Genomic DNA, 20,285 nt, shown 5'->3' with positions numbered 1-20,285 from the left:
CAGCATAATCAAGGACCCCACGCACCCTGGACATACTCTCTTCCACCTTCTTCCGTCGGGAAAAAGATACAAAAGTCTGAGGTCACGTGCCAACTGACTCAAGAACAGCTTCTTCCCTGCTGCCATCAGACTTTTGAATGAACTTACCTTGCATTAAGTTGATCTTTCTCTACACCCTAGCTATGACTGTAACACTACATTCTGCAATCTCTCCTTTCCTTCCCTATTTACAGTATGCTTTGTCAGTATAGCGTGCAAGAAACAATACTTTTCACTGTATACTAGTACATGTGACAATAATAAATCAAATCAAATCAAATCAAACACCAATGACATTGTGCAGATATGTAAACATAAAGTAAATTCCAGCCCATTTTTTGATTGTCCCTCACTGTGATTTACACCTATATTTACACTTAGACGCTACGACAACAATACACATCTCTTTAACCTGTGCTTAATGCTCCCTCCACTCACATTGTCTGTATCTTTAAGACCTGGTTGGCTGTAGAGATTCGCATTCTAATCAGTATTCTGTAACTTGATTTTGTGTCTCTGTGCCCTGTTTGAGAGCAGATTTCCACTCCATCTGACGAAGGAGCAGCGCTCCAAAAGCTAATGGCATTTGCTACCAAATAAACCTGTTGGACTTTAACCTGGTGTTGTTAAAACTCTTACTGTATTTCCACCTATGTCAGGGAACCTGCCTCAAGGATCTGGAACATGGCTTCTACAGGCCTCAGGAGTCTGTGGTTGGTGAGACATAATCCAGGAGGAATTATCACATGACCGTCGGCTTCCAAATGCCCCACCCCCACACTCTCTCCATTGGTCACTTGACCTGCACATGGTACACGGCCTTCCCACCGTAAACTGGAAAGCAGAAGAGGCTTTTTATTAAACCGATTGCTTGACTGACTGTCAAGAACCATCCAGTCAAAGTTCAATTGATTTTTTTTCGAAAAACAATTGTTTTTAAAGCACTTATAATTTTTCTCCTGGGTTGCTCACAGCAGTGCCCTAGAGATTAATCTTTAATTCTGGGAGATTGCAGGGCAACCCAGGAGGGTTGACAATGCTTAGGGGCCAACTGATAATTGCATATCTGAAGAGGATGGACAATACTTAGTGAGATTTTAAATTTCCGGCCTATATTTGTTTTTGCTCCATGGTATTAAATCACAGTTACCTTCTCCCTTTCCTCAGATACTATTCCCAAGAATATCAGACGAAAGCATCTCTAATTTCCTCTCTTGGTTGTTAAATGGCAGTTGTAAAGGCTGACACAGGGGACTGGTAGACTTTCACCTACACCTCAGGCATCCCAAGAGAATTGTAAGTAAATCACATTACCATTCTAATAAACATGGGAAAGAACGTCCAGAAATACTGCAGCACAACTGAAAGCAAGCTACTCGCAGCTCCTTTCCAAGATTCACTGTCCTTTACTCCTCAGTTTAACGATTTTGAATTAGTCCTTCCTGGAAAGTGCAGCCAGCTCCAGAGCAAAGTCATACCCTTTCACCGCTCGAGCAAATAGAAAGATTTCCATTAGTACCCATGGTAACGGAAGCTTTGGCCTCCTCTCTTCCCAAACATGGTGCAGAGAAACTGGATGCAGAAAACTGACCCTGTGCCAGAATGGATCGGCCTCAGATATTGGACCTTGGGCCTTGTTTACATGAAGCTGACAATCTGTATTCACCTGGTGTCCCCCGGCAGTTCATTGGCGAAATGGATTCCATTACGACACACTGCACCAGCATCACTAACAGTTGATGATATAAGTGTTCCATCACCAAATGTGAAGCCATTCTGATGAGTTGAAAGCACATCCTCACTGCCCTTCAACATTTTGAATTTCTTTCTTTGGGTTTTTATGTGCTTACATTATTTTTCCTCCAAACGAGTGAAAGAATGTTAATAGAATTCGGAATCACTTACAGCACAGAGAGAGGCCACTCAGCCCATTGTTCCTGTGCTGGTTCTTTATCCCACATCCTCTCTCCCAGAGGGGTAAACATCCTTTCAGTACATCCTACATGTTTCAATAAGATCACCTCTCATTCTTCTAAACTCCAATGGATACAGGCCAACCTTTCCTCTGATATAACCACCCATTACCCCCTGCCATACCCCCTCCCCCAATCCCAGGCATCAGTCAAATGAACCTTCTTTGAACTGCTTCAACTGCATTCATATCCTTTCTTTAATACTGGTGTACAATACACAGTATTCCAGATGTGATCTCACCAATTGTGGCAAAACATCATTACTTTTATATTCTGTTCCCCTTGCAATAAAAGACAAAACATTCCATTTGCCTTCATAGTCCCTCCATCCCTGATGGTATCCTGTAAACACCTTCTGTCCCTTTCATTTTCTTGAATATTTTTTATTCATTCGTGGGACATGGGCATCACTGGCTGGCCAGCATTTATTGCCCATCCCTAGTTGCTCCTGGAGGCCAGTTGAGAGTCAATCACATTGCTGTAGCTCTGGAGTCACATGTAGGCCAGACCAGGCAACAGATTTCCTTCCCTAAAGGACATTAGCGAACCAGATGGGTTTTTCTGACAATCGACAATGGTTTCATGCTCATCATTAGATTCTTAATTCCAGATATTTTTTATTGAATTCAAATTCCACCATCTGCTGTGGATGGACTCGAACCCAGGTCCCCACAACATTAGCTGAGTTTCATGGATTAATAGTCCAGTGATAATACCACTAGGCCATCGCCTCCACTATTATCCACAATATTCCAGATGAGACCTAACCAGTGATTTATAGGGTTCTAAAATTATCTCTGATTTTATATTCTATGTCTTTATTGTGAACCCAAGTAACTTATATGCTTTTTATCTAACCTTATCAACCTGCTCTGCTGCTCTGTTACTTTTTAAAGATTTGTGTATCTCTCTGCTCATTTGTAGTTGTCCAAATCGTGCCATTTATAGTAACACTGTCCTTCCATATTAAGTTATTCAAAAGTGCATGACTTCGCCCTTCTCTGAATTTAACTCCATCTACCATCCTCCTAACCATTCAACCATCCTGTCCATGTTTTCTATCAACCATCCTCATTGCCAAGCTTTGTATAATTTGGTAACTTTATAATGTTGCTCCTGACACCCAGGTCTAGGTTGTTTATAAAATTTAAAAGAGCAATGGACCCAAAACTAACTCTTGGGGGAAGCACCGCCCAGTCTGAAAACCATGCACCCACCAGCACGATCTGCTTCCAGTCACTGAACCAATTCCATATCCATACCTTAACTTTCCCCTTAACTCCATGACCCTCCACCTTTGTAATTTCCTGTCTGCCACTTTGATGAATGCCTTCCAAAAATCCATATATACAACGCAGGAACATAGGAACATAGGAATTAGGAGCAAGAGTAGGCAATTCAGCCCCACAAGCCTGCTCCGCCATTCCATATGATCATGGCTGATCTCCATCTCATCCTAACTCCACTTCCCTGCCTTTTCCCCATAGTCCTTTATCCTGCTTTTGATCAAATATTTATCTATCTCTTTCGTGAATCCATTGATTGATTCTGCATCCACTGCACTGTGGGGCAGTGAGTTCCATAGATTCACAACCCTCTGTGAGAAATAGCTCCTCCTTATCTCTGCCCTGAACCTCCCCCCTCTTACTCTACAACTATGACCTCTTAGTTCCTGTTGATAGGGACCAGTTGGAATCCCCGCTGGTGGGGACCTCTCCCTGTGGCAGGGCAGAGACACTAATGAGCCTGGAGACTACGGTCCCGGACTCGCTAATCATATTGAAAGTGGAATTTCAATATGATAATCAGCCTCACACTGATTTCTGGCACAAGGCTGAAAACATTGCCTGGGAGACTTGCAATCAGCCTGGTCTCATTCCAGGCCCCCCACTGATGTCTCCCAGCTTGCTGTATTGCTCAAACTGTTCATGCTGTCCTACATTCACTAAGCCAAGCTCATCTTTTATCCTTGAACTCTTCATCACTGACACTTACAGTGAACACTTTCTCCGGCTGTCCCCGTGCTCTCATGTTGGTGTCGTGGATTTGCTTCAGAATCATCCAGGCTTCATCATGTTTCCCCACCTAAAACAACAAAATCAAAGACATTTTCAGAAGTACCAACCTTCTAATTGTACTGACTAAATTCAGGAGATCTTTGTCAATCCACGGTATTGATTCACTCATAGAATGTGGGCATAACTGGCAAGGCCTACAATTACTGCCCATCCCTAATCGCCCTTGAGAAGGTGATAGTGATCCACTTTCTTTAACCATTGCACGTGGAGTTGACACATCAACAGAACTGTGAGGGAGTTCCAGGATTTGGACCCAACAACAGTGAAGGTACAGTGATATAGTTCCAAGTCAGGATGGTGCATGGCTTAAAGCGGAACTCATAGGTTCCCATGTATCTGCTGCCTTTGTTTTTCTAGAGATTGTAGGTTTGGAAGGTGCTATAGAAGGATCTTTGGCAAATTGCTGCAATGCATCTTATAGATGGTACAAACTGCTGCCACAATGTGAAAGAAGTGAATGTTCTTATAGAGGTCTATAAAATAATGAGGGGCATAGATCAGCGAGATAGTCAACATCTTTTCCCAAAGGTAGGGGAGTCTAAAACTTGAGGGCATAGGTTTAAGGTGAGAGGGAAGAGATACAAAAGGGTCCAGAGGGGCAATTTTTTCACACAGAGGGTGGTGTCTGGAATGAGCTGCCAGAGGTAGTAGTAGAAGTGGGTACAATTTTGTCTTTTAAAAAGCATTTAGACAGTTCCATGGGTAAGATGGGTATAGAGGGATATGGACCAAATGCGGGAAATTGGGACTAGCTTAGTGGTAAAAAAGGGCGGCATGTTCAAGTTGGGCCGAAGGGCCTGTTTCCATGCTGTAAACCGCTATGATTCTATAAGGCAGCTCAGCACCACCGTCTCAGGGGCAACTAGGAACGGGCAATGAATGTAGTTCCAACCAGCGATGCCCACATCCTGTAAATTAATATTTTTAAAAATTAAGCAATTGCTTTGCTGGAAAGATGAATGATGGTAGGTTTGGGCCTAACTGTTGTTCCCCACATGGTAAAGTAGCTTTCTGACGCTTCTGAGTTCATGCATAAATATAGCCATTAAATGGATGTGCCAGCACTTTCGGAAGAGGAGAGGGGGGAGAAAGAAAATTAGAAAGAAATTGAAAATAGTGATCTTCTGGCAGTTCACGCAGGCGGCATCTTCCGATCCCGCTGACGGCACACCCCCACTGTGGGTTTCACGCCGATGTGGGGTGGATTCAACAGGAAATCCCATTGACAGCAACGGGACTAGAGGATCCCACGGGGAGGCCTGAGAATCTCGCCCAGTTACTTTTCTATCCATAACCGTTCCTGAGGAAAACGTATCACAGGTTGTCAGTGAGTTTAAAGAAAACCCCGGGAAATATGGGCTTTTGCCCTCTTTCAAGTACCTTACCTCCAGCAGGAACCTGGGACTCTCTGGCATAAACGTGAGTGCCACAACAGAGGAGACGCAGGGAAGAGCGCAGACAACGACAAACACTCGCCAGCTGTGGAACTGGTATGCAGAGCCCATACTGAAACTCCAACCTGGACAGGAAAAGTACATATTCTTAGAACTTCAGTTTTATCAATCCATATCTTTCAGCAGTTCTCACTCCATTAACCAGCTACTGCTGTATCCACAAATCCAAAAGGTTCACAACTCTTTTGGACATCTTTTATCACTTGCGTGTCATAAATAAACGGGGTTGTTCACAATATGGAGGGCCATCCAGGGATTGGTGAAAGTGTATGAAGCATCTTCTTTGTACAGGAGCCTGCTGGACGTTTAATGTGATGTTACGATACATTTGCCACCAAGTACAGTGTTATATTTCTGCTGGCAAAGGAAGTTACTATTCGTTGTATTTAAACAGCTTTGATTAATTGGCATCAGTTTATTAAAAGGTAACTGACACAGGGTGGAATTCTCCCATTAGACCATAAGACATAGAAGCAGAAGTAGGCCTTTCGGCCCATCGAGTCTGCTCCATCATTCAATGAGATCATGCCTAATCTCATTGAAGTTGATGTGATAATCCTCAACTCCATTTTCCCACCTTGTCCCTGTAACCTTTGAGTCCCTTACTGATTCTAATACTCCGTAGCAGAATACTGCACCCCTGTTTGTCAACATCATCACACACACAGACACACGCACACACACACACCCAGCTGAATGCTACCATGTGTACCATTACTGGCAATAAATGCTAGCCTAGCCAGTGACACCCACGGATAGTGATCCAAGCCGGCGATTTAACCCTGGGTGTTGTGAGGCAGCGGAGCTAACCACTGTGTGACCGTGCCGCCCATGCAGTGGCGCGGTCTTGTCTGGCCTTCTACTTCAACACCATTTTCCTGCAGTATTCCTATACCGCTTAATGTTTTACTGTGTAGAAATCTCTCAATCTCAGTCTTGAATGTACTCAGTGAGTGAGCCTCCACAGCCCTCTGGGAAGAGAATTAAAAAGATTCACCACCTACTGAGTGAATCATAGAAACCCTACAGTGCAGAAAGAGGCCATTCGGCCCATCGAGTCTGCACCGACCACAATCCCACCCAGGCCCTACCCCCATATCCCTACATATTTACCCGCTAATCCCTCTAACCTACGCATCTCAGGACACTAAGGGGCAATTTTTAGCACGGCCAATAGACCTAACCCGCACATCTTTGGATTGTGGGAGGAAACCAGAGCACCCAGAAGAAACCCACGCAGACACAAGGAAAATGTGCAAACTCCACACACACCCATTCCGGGAATCGAACCCAGGTCCCTGGAGCTGTGAAGCAGCAGTGCTAACCACTGTGCTACCGTGCCGAGTGAAGAAATTCCTCCTCGTCTCAGTCCTCAGTGGCTTGCCCCCTATTCCGAGATGGTGTCCCCAGTTCTAGATCCACGCCCCCAGCCAAGGGAAACTTCTTCCTGCATTCGTTGTGTTGGTCCTATAAGGATTTTGTATTTTGAGTGAGATCACCTCTCATTCTTCTAAACTCCAGGAAATAAAGGCCCAGTCTATCTAATCTTTTCTCATAGGACAGTCCCTCCATTCCAGGAATTAGTCTAGTCAACCTTTGTTGAACTCCCTCTATGGCAAGTATATCTTTCCTTAGGGAAGGAGACCAAAACTCTACATAATACTCCAGGTGCAGCCTCACCATGGCTCTTGCAGTAAGATGTCTTTACTCAAGATTCTATCTACCTCTGCCTTAAAAATACTCAATGACCCCACTCCAACACTCTCTGGAGAAGAGAGGTCTACAGACTCACAACCCTCTTGAGAGAAAAAAAAATCTCCTCATCTCGATCTTAAATGGGAGGCCCACTATTTTAAAACTGAATCCCTCTTGTTTTATTCTCTCCCACAAGGGGAACGAGACAAAACTGCACACAATACTCCAGGCACAGTCTCACCATGGCTCTTGCAGGAAGATGTCTTTATTACTATACTCAAATCCTTTCACCAATTAAGAAGTACTCTGTGGGTGGGGTTTTCCAGCCCTGTTTCAGCGGGTCCCCCTATGGAAGATGTATAGAGCCAGCCCAGAAGTCCATTGACTTTGGCTGAACCAGGAGACGCTGCTGGAGAACAGGGCTGGAAAATTCCGGCCCGTATTTGTGTTTTTTCTACCAAAGTGGATCATCTCACATTTCTCCACATTGCATTTGCCCACTCACTCTCCAAATCCCCTTGAAGCATCTTTGTATTCTCCTTACAACTCACAATTTCACCTAGTTTTGTGTCATCTGCAAACTTGGAAATATTACACTGAATCCCCACATCCACATTAATGTATATTGTGAATAGCTGGGACCCAAGCACTAATTCCTGCAGTACCCCACTAATCACACAGCCTGTCAACCTGAAACTAACCCATTTATTCCTATTCTCTGCTCTGTCCATTAACCAGTTTTCAATCCATGCCAGTATATTTCGCCCAATCCATCCCATCTGCTCTAACTTTGTTCACTAACCTCTTGGGCAGGATTTTCTGGCCGCGTTGGCCCCAAAACTGGAAAATCCTGTCCGAGATCAACAGACCTTTACATGGTCCGTCCCCCCCTGCCCGCTATGATTCCCATGGCGGGTGGGACAGGAGAATTCCCCCCTTGTGTGGGACCTTATCAAAAGCTTTCTGAAAATCCAAATACTACACATCTACCAGTTTCCCCCGATCTATTCTGCTTGTTACATCCTCAGTTTGTTAAACACGATTTCCCCTTTATAAAGCCATGTTGTCTTTGCTCATCCTGCCATGATTTTCTAAGTGTCCTGTTATCACATCTTTTATTATAGATTCCAGCATTTTCCCTACTACTGATGTCAGGTTAACAGGTCTGTCGCTCCATTATTGGCTTATGAGGAGAGACTGAGTAGACTGGGACTATACTCATTGGAATTTAGAAGAATGAGGGAGGATCTTTTCGAAACATATAAAATTATGAAGGGAATTGATAAGATAGAAGCGGGGAAGTTGTTTCCACTGGCAGGTGAAACTAGAAATGGGGGGCATAGCCTCAGAATAAGGAGAAGCAGGTTTAGGACTGAGTTGAGGAAGAACTTCTTCACCGAAAGGGTTGTGACTCTGTGGAACTCCCTGCCCAGTGAAGCAGTTGAGGCTACCTCTTTCAATGTTTTTAAGGCAAAGATAAATAGATTTTTGAACAGAAAAGGAATTAAGGGTTATGGTGAGCGGGCGGGTAAGTGGAACTGAGTCACAAAAAGATCAGCCATGATCTTACTGAATGACGGAGCAGGCTCGAGGGGCCAGGTGGTCTACTCCTGCTCCTAGTTCTTATGTTCTTATGTTTTCTCCCTCCATCCTTTTTTAGTGGGATTATATCTAGTATCTTGCAATGTGCAGGAACCATTCCAGAGTCTATAGGATTTTGAAAGATCACCACCAATGCATCCATTATCTCTACAGCCCCACTTTCAACACTCGGGGGTGTCAATCATCAGTTCTAGATGATTTATCTACTTTAGGTTCCATTAAATTTTCTATTTTTTTAACTAATATTAATATCTTGCAGTTCCTCATTTACACCAGTCCCTCCATTCTCCATTATTTCTGTCACATTTTTAGTATTTTTCCCCTGAAGACAGATGCAAAGTATTGGTTTAGTTACTCTGCCCATTATAAATTCATTACTTATTCCCCATTATAAGTTCTGCTGATTCCTCTTGTAATAGTCCCACAATTGTCTTTGCTAATCATTCCCTTTTTATACACCTACAGAAGATTTTACAGTCTGTTTTTATAGCTTACTCTCATATTCCATTTTCTCTTTCTTAATCTTTTTCTTCGTCCTCCTTTGCGGTATTCTAAAATGCTTCCAATCCTCTGGCTTACCTTTTTTTTGCAACTTAACATGCTTTTCCTTTGATCTAATACAATCCTTGATTAATTTCTTTAGCCGCAATTGGAGCACTTTCCTTGCTGGGTGTTTGTATATTAAAGGAATGGATTTTTGCTGTAAACTATGTATTAGTTCTTTAAATGTTTGCCATTGCCTATCTACCATCATACCTTTCAACATAATCCATCATAGCCAATTTTCCCCTTGTACATTTTTGCATGAGTCTTGAGTCACAGAAGGCTAACATCGTAGGTACAGAAAACAATTAAGAAGGCAAATGGCATGTTGGCCTATTACAAGAGGATTTGAGTAGAGGAGTAAAGACATCTTACTGCAAAAGCCTTGGTGATAGTGCACCTGGAGTATTGTGTGCAATTTTGATCTTTTTACCAAAGGAAAGATATATTTGCCATTGAGCAAGTGCAGCAAAGATTCACCAATATGGACTACAAATAGTTGAGGCCCCAGCTCTGACTCCTGTGACACTTCATATGGCACCTTGCTAATCTGACAATGACCCATTTATGCCTAACTCTGTTTCCTGTCAGCTACCCAATCCTCCATCCATGTTAATATGTCATCCCCTACAGCATGATCCACCCTTCAGTGGATGTGTGAGGATATCAGAAGACAGATGAGGTTTGACATACCATCATAACAGATGTCCTGGTAGGAGTATAGTTACAAACAGCGGCAGGAGTTCCCTCCCCACCTTATATTGCATTGCTTCACCCACAGCCGAGATGAGTGGCTAATAGAATGGATACATCCACTCCATCCCTGCACTAATGGCCAGGATTGTCGCTGTTCCATGAAAGTTCCTAACTATAATACACAGGAGCAGCAATATTGATCACTAGTGGAATGAGTGTGCTAAAGAGAATGGGACATCTAATAATTGAGTCATCAGATATGTGAAAAACAAGACTGTGGCACCGAAGGCAGTCTAGCTCTGCTAATTCTTACCCTATAAAATCCTGACCAGGCACCCAAATGACTGCTGGCAATTTTGTATAGCGATCTCATTGAATTGTCTTTTGTTTGGGAATCAGATTATGCGGTGGGATCAAGGGTGGTGACTTCATGCATGTGTTTTCTTGACATTCTTCCATTGGTTGTCTTCGTCTTCCGTTTTCCCCTTTTTATTTATTTTTTCTCCTAACCTTACGGGTCACCTCACTATTTGCTAACTCCTGCCAGCCCCTCCAACAGCAGAGGCTCCTGTGCATCATCTTTCACTGTGAAGATATGGCATTTTGTGGATTCCTTCCCAATTTCCACCCACCTTGAGTTCTTTCCTGCTTCTTTTCCCTGAAACTCCACCCCAGGTCTCTAGGGAATATGGTGTCATGTTATTTAGGCGGAACATTTTTTTAAGTAACACTAAATACTGTGGGAGAAATACCTGTAAATTAGTTGAATTTTTTTTAAGCTTTAGAATTTCTGGTTCTCATTCTAAAAATCCATACGCTAAACTGCTTGGTAATAGTATCAGCCTGTCTCAATGAAATTATATGTATAGCCGGATGATAATAGTCATTTAAGTGTGTACCACTGTTATGTCAATCCTCCGTCTACACTTCCCGCTGCTTCGGAAAAGCAGCCAGCATATTCAAGGACACCCAACACCCTGGACATACTCTCTTCCATTTTCTTCCATTGGGAAAATTATACAAAAGCCTGAGAACATGTACCAACCAATTCAAGAATGGTTTCTTCCCTGTTGCCATCAGACGTTTGAATGGACCTACCATTTATTAAGCTGATCTTTCTCTATCCGCTATCTGTGACTATAACACTATATTCTGCACCCTCTCCTTTCCTTCTCCCCTATGTACTCTATGAATGATATTATTTATCTGTATGGTGCACAAGAAACAGTACTTTTCACTGTATTCCAATACATGTGACAATAATAAATCAATTCAAAGCGAGAGAGAGAGAGAGAGAAAGAAAGAGGCAATACATACTATCCGCAAGAGAAAGATAAGTGCATTCTTCACCCTTAGAACTTGATAATTCCAGTACAACCTCCCCAACCCCTCATCTAGCCAAGGACACTAAGAACAATTCCAACAGCTCTCCTGCCACCTAGCTAATATCAGTTAACTCAGCTCAAACCAGGAACTGAATCTGGAACCTTCTTACCAACTGCATCGCCAGAGGAGCGATCCTTTTTAAAATAGGATCTGCACAGTCGAAAAGTAAGAAAAATGTTAATTTGGTCTGTGAAAGAACGTCCTGTACATTGATCTGCAGAGAGAGGTGACACATTAACTGCAAGGGCGCTTAAAGGTGTTCTCTCATCTGATTGTCTGTCAGCCAACTCTGTGAAGCTTTGACTACAGTCGCACAGAGGAGGATGGCTGGTTCCGCAGTGGCGCAGTCAGCAGAATGACTAAGAAATCAGTTCCTCACTGCTGGTCAACAGACTGACTCCAGAGTTCATTTGTTCCTTTATATAGGTCCAAATATGTTGAGTAATGTATTGAAATGATGCAATGCCTTTGAACTGATAATATAGTATGGTCTGAACAGTGATTGCTTCAGATTAAAAGTCATGAGTTCTCTTTGTCTCTAATTCCTTTTTTGGTCACAATCCAATCATGCCTAGCAGAAGTGCAAATGTATGATTATCAAGGGCAAGTTGGGATGGGCAATAAATGCTGGCCAGCCAGCAACTCCCATGTCTCACGATTAAATAAAAAAAAGGTGGGAGCATGATCAAACCCATCATAGTTTTGATGTTGATCTCCTCACACCATTTGCTGCTGGAATCCTCCATCAAGTTTTAGCTCTCTTTGCTAACCTCCCATCCTCTACCAACTGCAGTTAGTCCAAACCTTTACTGTCCGATCTTGCACCAAGTCCTGTTCGCCAGTAACTTCTGTCTTCATTGATTTACATTTGTTCTCAGTCCCAAATCATATTTACATTTCTGTTTTAATGGGGCTCTTGGAACTAAAGGGATCAAGGGAGATCGGGGGGAAAGGCGGGATCAGGATATTGAATTTGACAATCAGCCTTGATCAAAATGAATGGCGGAGCAGGCTTGAATGTTTCTTTCATTGAATTCACTGGAACAGAAAACTGTGTGGGGTGTAAAATGGACTGCCGATTCATTGGGTGGGATTTTCCGGTCATGCTCGACCCGAAACCAGAAAATCCCGCCCGAAATCAAAGGACCTTTCCATGGTCCGCCCCTCGCCCGCTACAATTCCCGTGGCGGGTGGAATGGGAAAATTCGCCCCATCATCACCTGTGTTGTGCTACTGTAGAAGTGTAATGTCACCCCATGATGTTATCTAAACCCTTCAAGTGGGTAAATGTATATTTGGGGAGCAGGTCCATGCTCTGATTAACCCTCTCTGATGCTATTAAACAAATAAACCTTTAAAAGCTTTTTTGAATTAACTGAGTAAGACATGACTATAAGTCAAACAGTATTCAGGCTGTAATTGCTATGTTGCATTAATCAATAAACGACGTCAATAAGCCTGCAGTGAGGGGTGCATTGTGGTTTCGTTCATTCCCATTACAGTGATTGTTAATGGACATGCTTGTTGATGTAAGGTGGAGGAACCACATCTGTCTCCCTCATGATAGTAACAAAAGCCAGGACCCAAAGATTTACTGGTCTTGTCAAGGTAACTTTATTCCCAAATGAAATGAGGACTGCAGCACAGGGTTAAATATCACTGTAGCTTCTTGCAAGTGCTGCAGCATGTATATACTTGGCTAGTCATTAATCTTCAGTCTAGCCCCGAGTTCCTGCAGTGTCACAGATTGTTAAAGCCATTGGTTAGTCTGTATCCAGGGAGCAATTTCCATGGACCAGTGCACAGAACAGAACTCGAGTCGCCCCAGAGACAGCCTGAGCATTCCTTTCGCTCAATATCACCTTCTCACTCTACTGATTACCCAAAATGACCAAATGAATCACTGCGACAGGGAGGCCTGCAGTACGTGAGGCGCGGGTCTGACCAAATACTTCATTAGAGGCAAACCAGACGAATTGTAATGTATCTCAGCCTTTTCTCTCAATTTCTTTTTCTCCAAATTATCTCTTCTTTCTTCATTTTCCAAATGCGTTCATTCCCCTTCCGAAATATACATCTCCAGGGCCCTCGAGGCTATTATTCACTTGTGAGTTTTGAAAATGTGTTCCAGCCGGCTATCCAACTGTGAAAGCATCGCGGCCAAACACAACCCTGACTTCATCGCACACGGCCACGGTGATCAGGATTGGGAAATCCAACTCATTTTCTTTTCCCTAAACAAGGGGCATTGTGGGTACAATGACATCCTTACCACTGTGGTCAACAAACTCAGTACATACTGGAGAGGGGGCGGCAGGAATCAAACATAGAACCATAGAATCTACAGTACAGAAGTAGGCCATACGGCCCATCAGGTCTGCACCGACAACAATCCCACCCAGGTCTCATCTCCATAACCCCACATATTTACAATCCTAGTCCCCCTGACACTGAGGGGCAATTTAGCATGGCCAATCAAGCTAACCTTACATCTTTGGACTGTGGAAGGAAACCGGAGCACCCGGAGGAAACCCACGCAGACACGGGGAGAAAGTGCAAACTCCACACAGTCACCCAAGCCGAGAATCGAACCCGGGTCCCTGGCACTGTGAGGCAGCAGTGCTAACCACTGTGCTACCGTGGTGCTGTTATTCATTATGATTGTTGATCAAACTTAATAAAACAGAAATTTTAAAATAAAAGTAGACACCAAGGCAGCTTCTGTGAAGTTTGAAGTGACTGAGAAAGAGGACTGGCTCGGTCTAGAGGTTGAAGCATTATGCTATGCAACTCAACATGGGCTAGGGAATGGGTGATGAATAACTAGACATCCAGAGGACTTTATACAGCGTTATATAAATGAAAGCCCTTTTTCTTTCATGGCGGGAGATGTGAGCACTTTGGACTTCTTCACCCTCTCTGGCGACAGGATGAAGCAACTGTTAATTGCAAATTTGTGAGAAAGATTCATTAAGTTAAAGATTATTTATTAATTTCACAAGTAGGCTTACATTAACACTGCAACGAAGTTACTGTGAAAATTTGGCACCTATTCAGGTACACTGAGGGGGAAGTTAGCATGAGCAGTGTATCTAACCAGCGTGTCTTTCGGACTGTGGGAGGAAACCAGAGTACCCGGAGGAAACCCACGCAGACATGGGGAGAAAGTGCAGACTCTGCACACACAGTGACCCAAGCCAGGAATCGAACCCGGGTCCCTGGCACTGTGAGGCAGCAGCGCTAAACATTGTGCACCATGCCTCCCAGAAAGCGGCATATGTATGTACAGCACAGAGAGAGGCTATTCAGCCCTTTGCTTTTGTGGTGACCGACAAGTACCATCCAGCTGAAGCACACGATCTCCTTCAATGATGTATCAGGATCACCTGAAGATAAATTAAAGAGACAAGTATCCCAAAACCCAACGTTAAAGTAATGCTGAATTATATGTTAAAAGGTTGTAATCAGCAAGGCAGTAAAGATACAAAACTCACTATGATGCTTACCAAATTGTGCACAAATGGCAACCTATGAAATGTCGCATTAGAGAACAGAAACAGTCTTAGGGCACTAAGGGTTAACATTTCAGCTGATCCCCAGAAAATCTCATTATGTGGATTATGGTACATAATTGACTTCACTGCAAGGCTGACTGAGTCAGCAGCCCTTGAGATTTATGCTGACACATAGCTGCAAGAGTCCTTGATCAGAGGCGGAATTCTATGCCTTAACAACCCCGCACCCTGGCCTGCACACAGCTATTTGAATTATCTTTGCACATCCCCACTGAATTTGCTATAGAAATAGTGTGGACATGACACAGTCCCACAGCACGCAGCAACAATCATACTGATAAAGGTTCCAGGCTGAAAGCAAAGGATCAATGGCAAGTCTTCAAGATTTATTCTTTACAGAGTGATACAGGGTATCGATCAATAGAACTCAATCAGGTTAGATACCTTTCCTGAAACAAAGGTTATGGAGAGACCAACTTTCTTTTTACCTAATTCCAGCAATAATCATCCGTATAATTGTTGTACTCAGTCTATTAAAACTCCACTGGTGTTCATTTCAATCAGTGGTAGATACAAACCTGTACATCTTTAATGATGAAATCTTTTACAGAGACTTTTGTTTTGATTTGGTGTGTGCATGCATGCCTACATGTATGTGTATGTGTGTCTGTGTGTGTGTGTGTACATGTGTGTCTGTGTGCATGTGTGTGTGTATGTCTATGTGTGTACATATGTCCGTGTGCATGTGTGTATGTATGTCTGCGTGTATGTATGATTGCATGTGTGTGCGTATGCATGTCTTGAGTGTGTGTTTGTGTGTGTATGTCTGTATGTCTGTGTGTCTGTCTGTATGTATGTCTGTGTGTGTGTCTGCATGTGTGTGTGTATGTGTTTGTATGTATGTCTATGTGTGTGTGCCTGCATGTGTGTGTGTCTGTGTCTGTGTTTGTGTATGTATGTCTGTATGAGTGTGTGTACATGTCTGTGTGTGTGTGTCTGTGTGTGTATGTGTGTGTATGTGTGGCTGTGTGTCTGTGTATGTATGTCTGTGTGAGTATGTGTTTGTATGTGTGTCTGTGCATGTGTTTGTATGTATGTCTGTGTGGATGTATGTCTGTGTGTGTATGTGTCTGTGTGTGTATTTGTATGTATGTCTGTGTGTGTGTCAGCCTGTGTGTGTGTATGTGTGTGCGTGTGTGTATGTGTCTGCCTGTGTGTGTGCATGTACATGTGTGTGTATGTGTCTGCCTGTGTGTGTGTGTACGTGTGTGTGTGTGTGTGTCTGCCTGTGTGTATGTATGTGTCCGCCTGTGTGTGTGTATGTGTGTGCGTGTTTGTGTCTGCCTGTGTGTGTGTATGTGTCTGTGTGTGTAAGTATGTGTGTGCATGTAAGTGTGTGTATGTGTGTGTGTGTAAGTGTGTGTATGTGTAAGTGTGTGTATGTGTAAGTGTGTGTATGTGTGTGCGTGTAAGTGTGTGTAAGTGTGTGTGTGTAAGTGTGTGTGTGTGTAAGTGTGTGTATGCGTGTGTGTGTAAGTGTGTGTATGTGTGTGTGGTGTGAGTGTTTGTGGTGTGGTGTTTACATGTTGAACTCCTGCAGGAGAGTAAGTGCAGAATTCAATTGTTCTGTATACTCAGATTAACCACAAACAACAGTTGCAAAAACATTCTGGTTTGGTTTAGCTGAGAGTACAGAAACTGCACTGCACCGAGCCAAAATGTTTCAACTAGATGTTTGAGACCTGAAGCTTGCAATATTTATCAATATTTACAGAAAATGAACTGGGTAAATACAAGGAATCATGGCTGCAACTTGATGAAAACATTGGGCCTGTTATTTTTCAAAGGCGTCTCTTTGTCCTTTGATTTGCTGCCACCATTTTAAACCCCCATGGGGCTTCAGTGACACATTTGTCTTGGCCTAGTGTAATGTTGCTAATCCAGATTGTTCTGTGTGCTTCCCAGCCATTCTTTAGTACTTATTCAGCACAGACAAATACACAAGAGGGTTGGCAGAAGGCATCAGAATAGCTTGCATGCTAGGCCTGTTTTTCTCTCTGTCAGGACAGGCAACGTTGGCTTTCAACATTCAAGCACAAGAGAGAATAAAAACGACTCAAGAAAGCATAAAAATAAGTAAAGCTCATTCGGTCTATTAAATTTATTCCTTCCATAAACCATTGCAGACTCTTATTTTAGCCTCTGAAAACTCTCTGAACTCCATGGGGAGGCAAAATATCAGCAACAACTACTATCTGCATTTGTATAGCACTTTTAAAGAAGTAAAATACTCTCGGTCTTTACAAATGGGCTATCAAAGAAAGTGTGACACTGAGCCACAGAAGGAGATATTAGGGCAGATAATCAAAAAGCTTGGTCAAAGAGGTGGATTTAAAGGACTAGCTTCGCAGACAGAATTGGTTAGCAGACAGGAATCAGAGAGCATGAATGAATGGGTCTTTTCGAAGTGGCAGCCATTGACTAGTGGGGTCATAGAGTCACAGAGTCAGAGAGGTTTACAGCATGGAAACAGGCCCTTTGGCCCAGCTAATCGGCACAGCCATTAGTGCTTGGGCCCCAGCTATTCACAAAATATGACAATGATTTGAATGAGGGAACCAAATGCAATATTTCCAAGTTTGCTGATGACACAAAATTTGATGGGAATATGAGTGGTGAGGAGGGTGTAAAGAGGCTTCAAGGTGATTTAGATAAGTTGAGTGAGTGGACAAATCCATGCCAGATGCAGTATAACGTGGATAAGTGTGAAGTTCCACTTTGGAAGGAGATATAGAATGACAGAGTATTATTTAAATAGTGATAGATTGGGAAATGTTGATGTGCAAAGGGACCTGTGAGTCCTTGTATACCAGTCAATGAATGCACACATTGAGGTACGCCAAGCCGTTAAGAAGGCAAATGGTATGTTGGCCTTCATTTCAAGGGGATTTGAGTACAGGAGCAAGAATGTTTTACTGCAGCTGTACAGGGCCTTGGTGGAGTATTGTGTGTAGTTTTGTCTTCTTACTTAAGAATTTGAATCTTGCCATAGAGGAAATGCAGTGAAAGTTCACCAGATTGTCTCCTGGGATGGCAGGATTGTCATACGAGGAGAGATTTGGTTGAGTGGGCCTGCATCCACTGGAGTTTAGAAGAAAGAGAGGGGATCTCATTGAAACGTATACAATTCTGACAGGGCTGGACAGACTGGATGCAGGGATGATGTTTCGCCTGGCTGTGAGATCCAGAACAAGGAGTCACAGTCTCAGGATACAGGGTAGAGCATTTAAGACTGAAATGAGGAGAAACTTTTTCACTCAGAGAGTGGTGAACCTGTGAAATTCTCTACCACAGAAAGCTGTGGAGACCAAGTCACCGAATACATTTAAGAAGAAAATAGATAGATTTCTAGACTCAAGGCCTCAAGAGGTATAGAGAGTGAGAATATGGTGTTGAGATAGAGGATCAACCAAGGTCATATTGAATGGCAGAGCAGGCTCAAAAAGGCCGAATGGCCTCCTCCTGCCCCTATTTTCTCTGTTGGAAGAGGAAAGAGAGGAAAAGAGATTTAGAGATTTAGGGAGAAAATGCCAGACATTGGAACCTTGACAACTGGATGATTGGCTGCCAATTGTGGAATAATCAGAATTGGCGATATCCAAGAGACCAGAACTAGATGAGCACAGAAATCTGAGAGGGTTATAGGGCTGGAAGAGATTTTAGAGGTAAGGGCGAGATGTTCCAGCCGTTCTTGCCAGAAATGTGAACCGCCACCGCAAGTTTCATGGTGGTGGGAGTACGTTCAATGGGAAATTGACAATGGCGCTACCAAAATGTTGGGCTGCATCTTTGCCTCTGGTTGCTTGGTCAATCCCCCCATGGATTGGTGATATCAGAGAGGGATTTGAATTTTGAAATTCTGACGTTGGTTGGTCTGGAGCTAAGGTCAGTCAGCGAACGCAGGAGTGATCGTTTAATAGGATCTATGGTGCCAGTTAACAGATGGACAGAAGAGGTTTGGATGACCTCAAGTTTATGGAGGGTAATAAGTGGGAGACAAGCTGGGAGTGCATTGGAATATTCAAGTCTCGAAGTAATAAAGCTATGAAAGAAAGTTTCGGCAGCAGATGAGTTAATGATCTAATTTTACAACTTTCATCAATAACGTTCAGTTACATAATGTTGTTTTGCTCAAGAACTTGCAGGTCATGGAGTAATTTATTTTCTACCTCCCCACACCCCCCAGTTGTCCCCTTGTTCCTTCCTCTTTTCCTTGACTTTCTGAGGCATGGGCCTTGACTTCCTGAGTCATGTAGCGATCCCGAGGCTGGACTGCGTACAGCAGGACATTGGGCATGAGCTTCCGACAGGAGGCCAATTAGGAAGCTGTGTCCAGAGGCACGTTCTATAAGGGATAGCCAGCGGCCTGAGGACACAGGAGAGCCAGAGTGCCCAGAGTGAAGGGGGGGCAAGGCAAGCACACTGCAAATATGCTGCTGCAGTGAATGCAGAGAGGGCAGCACAAGATGGAGCACCATTCTGCTAATGAGACCGGCAGCTAATTCCTCAAGGTCAGCACCATCTGATGGATCTATCTGCAGGTGGGTGGCACGGTGGCACAGTGGTTGGCACTGCTGCCTCACAGCTCCAGGGACCCGTGTTCGATTCCTAGCTTGGGTCACTGTCTGTGTGGAGTTTACATGTTCTCCTTGTGTCCGGGTGCTCCGGTTTCCTCCCACAGTCCAAAGATGTGCAAGTTAGGTAGATTGGCCATGGGTTACAGGGATTGGCCAGGGGAGTGGGCATAGGTAGAGTACTCGTTAGGAGGATCAGTGCAGACTCGATGGACTGAATGGCCTCCTGTAGGGATCCTATGGATATGCATTCATGATTTACAATATCACCTTACTCAACTTGTTATTAATCAGGTGACAAGCAAACAATTGCAACCGTTTGCCTGCGGATATCCTGAGTCATGATGTGGAGATGCCGGCGTTGGACTGGGGTAAACACAGTAAGAAGTTTAACAACACCAGGTTAAAGTCCAACAGGTTTATTTGGTAGCAAAAGCCACACACTCCGAAAGCTTGTGTGGCTTTTGCTACCAAATAAACCTGTTGGACTTTAACCTGGTGTTGTTAAACTTCTTACTGTGGATATCCTGAGTGCCAGTTTTGTCCTTCATAGTGACCTTTGACTTGTCCTGTCTTTCACCTGTCCTTGTTTTGAGGATTGGCCGCCCTGTGAACAAGTTTTCTCCACTGATTTCAATCCACTTCCCACACTGGCTGTCCCATAGACAGG

At 43.5% G+C, this 20,285-nt stretch overlaps 1 protein-coding gene across 4 annotated transcripts in view; it reads right to left on the bottom strand.

The window, feature by feature from the left end:
- sv2ca (synaptic vesicle glycoprotein 2Ca) overlaps positions 1-20,285 on the bottom strand; it is a 148,361-nt gene that overhangs the window by 39,041 nt on the left and 89,035 nt on the right. For all 4 annotated transcript variants that reach the window (XM_078215436.1, XM_078215437.1, XM_078215438.1 and 1 more), the window contains exons 4-5: positions 5,476-5,609; positions 4,008-4,097 (exon numbers count right to left, since the gene is read on the bottom strand). In XM_078215436.1, the coding sequence (XP_078071562.1) occupies positions 4,008-4,097; positions 5,476-5,609 (224 nt within the window). The remainder of the gene's footprint in view (positions 1-4,007; positions 4,098-5,475; positions 5,610-20,285) is intronic.

This window comes from Mustelus asterias, chromosome 6, assembly GCF_964213995.1.
Source record: "Mustelus asterias chromosome 6, sMusAst1.hap1.1, whole genome shotgun sequence".
In the NCBI taxonomy this organism is placed as follows: Eukaryota; Metazoa; Chordata; class Chondrichthyes; order Carcharhiniformes; family Triakidae; genus Mustelus; species Mustelus asterias.
Note: the sequence above shows the minus strand (reverse complement) of the source record. Positions and strands in the feature narration are given on the sequence as shown.